At 38.1% G+C, this 6,460-nt stretch overlaps 2 protein-coding genes across 2 annotated transcripts; one reads left to right on the top strand and one right to left on the bottom strand.

The window, feature by feature from the left end:
- The first annotated feature begins 431 nt into the window (after positions 1–431).
- On the top strand, positions 432–2,004 carry LOC100631834 (ATP-dependent DNA helicase Q-like 3). Its single transcript, XM_003389686.2, has 2 exons — positions 432–1,071; positions 1,128–2,004. The coding sequence occupies exons 1-2, from the start codon at positions 584–586 to the stop codon at positions 1,993–1,995; spliced, it is 1,356 nt and encodes a 451-aa protein (XP_003389734.1). The 5' UTR covers positions 432–583; the 3' UTR covers positions 1,996–2,004.
- On the bottom strand, positions 1,992–5,579 carry LOC109585829 (uncharacterized). The gene is made up of 9 exons (XM_020001971.1): positions 5,085–5,579; positions 4,692–5,035; positions 4,514–4,637; positions 4,333–4,467; positions 4,184–4,288; positions 3,988–4,129; positions 3,516–3,934; positions 3,133–3,426; positions 1,992–3,076 (listed from the first exon to the last, which is right to left on the bottom strand). The coding sequence occupies exons 1-9, from the start codon at positions 5,493–5,495 to the stop codon at positions 2,075–2,077; spliced, it is 2,976 nt and encodes a 991-aa protein (XP_019857530.1). The 5' UTR covers positions 5,496–5,579; the 3' UTR covers positions 1,992–2,074.
- Positions 5,580–6,460: the final 881 nt, after the last annotated feature.

The following is a 6,460-nucleotide window of genomic DNA, read 5'->3' as shown; positions in this document are numbered from 1 at the left end:
GTTTTGTTCTACATCAAGAGTAATGGATTTTAGCACTCCGGCCCAGTCCAAATATTCCTTTGCTTGTTCTGCAAAGTCTGACCCAAATAAGTATGGGTTTGAATCTGTAAATTGTGACTCGTCCTGTATCAGAGGAGTCAGATCACCAATATGCATTTATTGCTGATATCAGTTTCTCTCTCCGGAGACGTGTTAATTTGGCATTAGCATTGCCAATCAGAATTGAGGCTGTGATTAGTGCCTCTCTTATATCTTGTACTGTCATCTCGTTAGTACCTTCTAGGATGGCAGTGAGTGGAGCGAGAGCATCCAAAATGAATGTCTGGAGCCTGGCTAGTTCTTTATCTACACTCTGTGCAGACTGAGGAGCAACAGTTTTCATTACTGAGTCCAGTCTCGGGGATCTGGCTGCATCCACTTTAGGATAGTCTCGCAAGCCAGACCCTCCCCGCCTACGGTCATTTGGGTGGACGGCGGGGAGGGTCTGGTACATTGTCTACACTAGTTTTGTTCCGAGAGCGCGCAAAGAAAATGTTACGTAATGTATACGTAGATTGTGTCAATACACGTCAATTGGAGAAAAATGGCCGCAGAACAGGAGGAAGAGCTCGTCGAAGCTGCTGTTATTAATGCTGCCTCTGCTCTTGGGTTTTCTACACTTAAAGACGAACAAAAGTTCTGTATTTGCGAGTTTTTGAAGGGCAGGGATGTTTTTGCCATTTTACCGACTGGTTTTGGGAAAACGATATGCTTTACAGTTTTACCAAGTGCTATTGATATATATGAGAAGAGAAAGGACGAGGAGAAGGCTATAATTATAGTAGTCAGCCCATTGACTGCCCTAATTATTGATCAGGTTGCTGATCTTTTGCGTCGTGGAGTATCTGCTGGCTACATTGATGCTGACTCAACGAAAGAAGTCAAAGAAAATGTTGCAAAAGGATTTTACAGCATTTTATTCATGAGTCCTGAGCAATTAGTTGATAGATGGCGAAAGTTATTTGTGTCATCAACTTATAAGTCTCGTTTAGTCGGTGTCATTATTGATGAAGCTCACTGCGTTGTGAAATGGTTTGTTTTGTTACAATACATACCTACATGTAAGTGTCATTATTTCATTTTAATAGGGGTTTGACATTTAGAGAATCTTTCTCAAGAATAAAAGAAGTTAGAAGTGTAATGGCAACATCAATTGGTATCATGGCACTGACTGCGACAGCAACCAGGTCACTGCGATTAAAAGTTGAGGAATTATTAGGAATGCGGTCACCATCAGTAGTCATTCGTTCACCAGACAAAAGAAACTTGAGATTAAGTTCACTGGAGTTAAAAGGGTTGAATAGTTTTGGAGTTCCGAAAGTTTTTGAATATCTTCTTGAAGAATTGAGGGAGAAATTGACTCGAATGCCTAGAGTGATGATATTTTGCAAAAATAAAAGTGATTGCCCTAAATTATATGCCTTTTTCAAAGCTCAAATGGGTAAATACTTTAGTCATCCACCAGGAGCTAATCCAGATGTTGCCCATTGTCGTCTAGTAGACATGTTCTTCAAAGGGACAAGTGCAGATGTAAAGGAAAGTATCATAGATAACTTTACTAAAAAATCATGTCTTCGTATTGCAATCTGTACAGATGCATTTGGTATGGGTGTTAACTGTAGAGATGTGAAGTTGATAATTCATTACGGAGTTCCTAGTGACCCAGAAACGTATGTACAGCAGATAGGACGAGGTGGAAGGGAAGGTACCAATTCATATGCTGTGGTATTACATTCAAAGAAGTTGCTGGAGAACTGCAACAACCATATGATTACATACGTCCAGAATGTCACTTGTAGGCGCAATCACTTATTTAGAGATTTTGAAAACACTACTCCTAGCATCAATGCTGGATGCAGCTGTTGTGATATATGCATGAAAAACTGTACATGTCATCATTGCATTGATAAATTATCCCAAGATTATTCATTTATTCCAGTGTTATTTAATCATTAACTATTTCATCATAATCATTCATATTCTTCAATTGCACAATCATTGTTTAACATCAGTAATTATGTAATACATTATGTAATCAATAAATCAAAGTACTTCTTATGTAGCGCAAATGCTCAATCATCCACTTTGTTGTGCTATTACTATGCTTATGCTTAGAAACAATGTTAATTGATAAGTTTCTGAAGCAATTATGTGCCCTTCCAATTTCATAACAGAATACACCAGCTTCAACCAATTCTCTAATTATTATCCTTTTATCCTTCTCAGAACTTGCAATTGCATGTTTACCTGAAATTTCGCTTATTTTTAACTCTTTATCATATTCACTTAACAATGCATCAAGCACTCCAACGCATTTTCCAACTCTTTCCAATGCTGCTGGTGTCTTGTTACTACCAAGTGCCTGTACAGCTTGCTTACAGATACGATTCAAATGTTCCATATAAAGGTCACATGGTATATTTCGTCCTGGCAGTCCATGGATGTTAATGCAACGTGACCATAATAATTGTTGTGCCTGTCGTTGAGGCAGAAAAAAATGATGTTGTGCCAGCAAATTTAAACCTTCTATGGCATAATTTTTCCTTTTTCGGGCCTTATAAATGAGCATTAGGTATCTCCACACACGAAGAATCCTTTCCCCATCTCCCTCCTTGATAGCATCACAGAATTCCATGTAAAGAAGACCTTGAGACAGCAATTGAATCGCATACTTCTTAACATCATCTCCATCAATTTCCAAATCCAAATTATGATGAGCCAGAATGTCAATGTGATTCATTGCTATGTCTCTTGTTACTTGATGCAAAATTTCTTTTCTGTTATCTTCAGTTTCTGTCCAAATATCTTGTCTTAGCATGGAATGATGTGGAATATCATCAATTTCCTTCATTCCAAGGTACTGCATAGATACAGCTACAATGTGGCATGTAACAACTGTTATAAAAAAGTCATGACATGCATTAAAATCTTCTGCTGCTTCAGCTGATATATTTCTTCTGTCGATGACATTTCTTATATGACACAGTGTCCCTCTTTCCATAAAACTTTTTGTATCGTAAAACCACTTCCACATCATCTATTATAATAGAATAGGAATTATTAATATTAATTTTTACTAAATTTGTAACAAACCTCCAAAAATATCTTCTTCGCATGCCAATCCTCTACTACCGGAACTAAACCTTTTAGTTTTGTATGTGGTGTCGTGCTATTTTTCCTTCCCTCTTTGGCACTTTCTGCTCTCTTTCTAGTTAATTGATCTCCTCCAAGGAGAATGGCGTGAATTAAATCGTCACAAACTTCAGATTGTGATATTTCATCATAGGAATTATGATGAACAGTGGGTACATATTTGTGCAGATGAGAAATTATGTCTATCATGTCTTCTGTTATATTCTCGTTCTTCAAAATGACTCCTAGAGGGACCTATTTTGCAATAGAAAGTGCTTAGAACATGCAAGGTAGGACACAAAAGGTACCATATACACAATAACACAAAACTGAATACAACTCACCGTCTTTGATTTTATAGACATCTCTTCAGAGTACAAATGAGGAATGTGTGCTGTTGTAACATCCTTAAATGCTGTTGCAAAAAATGGCAACTCTGAAACAATTGTACGAGCCACAAGAACAGACATGTTAGATAAAAGAGCTGTGTCATCTGTCAAAGATGGTAATAAGTCAGAGACTGGTAGCTCTGTGACCCCTTTACACATATATTGATTGGGAACCTCAGTTGCTCCAGAGAAATCAACTCGATCCAGAGCAGCAAAGCAGTGAAAGTAATGGAGAGAGCTAGTTTTATTGTCAATCCGCTTGTGTCGGGGAACAACACTGATGTCAATGTTATCCCCCACTATTTTGAAGCCTTTCCATGGTGACATATCAACATCTACATCTTCAATGGATTCAATACAAGCAGTGAATTGATCTGCAATCATCATGTAAACTTTGATAAATAACATTATACACACTTTGACTTACCAGAATTTAGTGTTAAATCAGAAAATGACGGTGCTTCAGGAGTTGAAGCATTTGAAACAGAGTCTGTCTGTTCAAGATCTGGTTGCTCACTTCCAAAAAGACTACATGACAGCTGACTTTCTTCTACGGTGCTGGCAATAATCTATCAATATCACATAGCACTTGATTAATATCATTGTAGATGTAGCTCTCTTACATGTATACTGTCATCAATAATGACTTCATCATCTGTGTTGGACTCTGGATAATGCTCGTCAATCCTTATGCCAGTGGTATCCAATGAATCCATGTAACTGTGTTGCTATAACATGTTAAACATACAGCTCATCCAAATAATTGCCTTACTTGTGTACATGAGTCTATAAGATTTGACTTCCACTTCATTACCTCAGAGTCATAATCATTTCCAAGAGTTTCTATGAGAGAGTACATTGCACTCTTGCTCATACATAGACACACTTTCTGAAGTCTTGTATAGACCTATGATGCACAAGGACATATACATACTAAAGCATTGGTCACTCACTACTGTTCCAGAATGGCCAGCATACAATATAGACGATATTAACTTCTGGAAAAGTGACATACGACCATACAAATACTTTGAAAGCATACATACAATGGCTGACATAAAATGCAAACGATTGGACCTAAAAATCAATAGTACATAATTATGAACAGATAGAAAGTTTTATAGACAGTACCTCAGTCTTTTAGTTTCAGTGCACGCATAAATGAAGGACATAAGAAGTGGACAGTGCTCTCTTGTTTCCTTTAAGATTTTTGCCCATGGAAAATATATAATATCGTTCTGCTCTGATGAACGCTGAATGGAATTGACACGCTCACTACAAAGGGTCTTGATTTCATTTTTGATCAATCGCCCCATTCCAATAGCTAAGTACTTTAACACCTCAGGGTCCTTTAATGCTGTACAGGCCATACTTTTAGCAGAATCTTTAGTACGAGATATTTTACTGACCAATCGCTTCCTTCGAGGGGTATTCTGAACATATGCTTTGCAACCACTTCTGTAGCCAATACCAACCTAAATGTCATTGAAATAGATGTTCACACAAATTACAGCAAAAACTTACAACAACAGGAGGTGATTCTGTGTCTTTCTCTGTGTTTATACATGCTCTTTTACAAGTATCTTCTAATTCAAACGATGATTCATCATTATTGGTGCTGTTGGAGGACAATCTCTTACGTGATTCAGGTCTGGATGGTGTTGATTGTTGCTGGCTAACTATACTACTAAAAGAAACCAAGGTTTTGTCATAAAGATGCTCGTCCTTCTGCTGGTGAGTTGTGTAGACCTTACAACAGGCTCTACAGACGTGAGATTGGTCTATAAGCGAGTTAAGATCAATATCCATGTTGAGTTCCTGGCACCTTCTAGTTAGATAACGCTTCAAAATCACTGATACCTGGCTAGCAACTGCTCTAGATCCCTTAATCACATCATCACCACAAGCTAGACAAAAAGCGGCCATTTTGATCATGTGACAATTGTGTGACTATTGATGACAGTTCTCAATAACTTATTCTGATTGGTCACGTCCAATTCTGGACGCGAGAACAAAACTAGTGTACTGTTGATTGCAGTTCCTTTCGAACGGAGCGTATGCGTAGAGATCACGTGATCCTAATAAACATATGCACGGAAAGATACTCACGACGCACGCTCCGTTCGAACGGAACTGCAATCAACAGTACAGCGTCTTTCACTTCACTTGGATCACTTTTTCCGTTCCGTATCCACACCTACCTGTACTTTTAATTGGGAAGAGGGAGTGTCTTGCATACGGAAAGGTTGTTCCGTGATCCAAGTGGGCTGAAATACGCTGTAGACAATGTACCAGACCCTCCCCGCCGTCCACCCAAATGACCGTAGGCGGGGAGGGTCTGGCTTGCGAGACTAAGAGTGAGGGTTAGCGCTCATGTTAAGTCTCGTTTAGTTGACACCCAAACACTGATCTTTAATAACACAGCATGCAATATATATATATATATACAAAATAAGATCATGAATATTTATGAGTTCTGTGATGTCACTACACTAGTGCTACAGTTATTTCATGTTACGGATGTGGGAAAGATATTTCAGGGAAGAAAACTCGATATAATATGTTCAGCTCTTTTTTTAAATCTATGGAAGTATGGAAGAGACTGGTTTCAGACAGATTGGTCGAGTTAGCTATTGATATTGATGCCCAAGAACTCTTATCTGATCCTGATGGAACAGTAGGGAAGATACATGTGCTGTAACATATTAAACACCAATTAAACTATATCATGAATAATTCCCTTTGATGTTTATGAGTTAATGAGGGATTAAAATCGTATAACCTCCCTGGCTGCTGAGCCTGCTCCAACTCAGTAAACAAAAAATTTTAAGTTGAAATTGTTTTGCAAGTAAACATTGAATTAGCAATAATTATTAGTGTCAGCTGCCAGATGGTGATGT

The sequence above is a fragment of the Amphimedon queenslandica genome, unplaced genomic scaffold, assembly GCF_000090795.2.
Source record: "Amphimedon queenslandica unplaced genomic scaffold, v1.1 AMPQUscaffold_13001, whole genome shotgun sequence".
NCBI lineage: Eukaryota > Metazoa > Porifera > Demospongiae > Haplosclerida > Niphatidae > Amphimedon > Amphimedon queenslandica.
This window is presented reverse-complemented; position numbering and strand designations above follow the sequence as displayed.

What these genes read in the sequence shown, in the direction of transcription:
- LOC100631834 (XM_003389686.2), top strand. Translation starts at nt 584, where the DNA reads ATGGCCGCAGAACAGGAGGAAGAGCTCGTCGAAGCTGCTGTTATTAAT. An exon ending in GCTCACTGCGTTGTGAAATG is followed by an intron (nt 1,072 to 1,127) that starts GTTTGTTTTGTT and finishes TCATTTTAATAG; the next exon opens with GGGTTTGACATTTAGAGAAT.
- LOC109585829 (XM_020001971.1), bottom strand. Translation starts at nt 5,495, where the DNA reads ATGATCAAAATGGCCGCTTTTTGTCTAGCTTGTGGTGATGATGTGATT. An exon ending in TTATAGACTCATGTACACAA is followed by an intron (nt 4,289 to 4,332) that starts GTAAGGCAATTA and finishes AACATGTTATAG; the next exon opens with CAACACAGTTACATGGATTC. An exon ending in TTATTGATGACAGTATACAT is followed by an intron (nt 4,130 to 4,183) that starts GTAAGAGAGCTA and finishes TGATATTGATAG; the next exon opens with ATTATTGCCAGCACCGTAGA.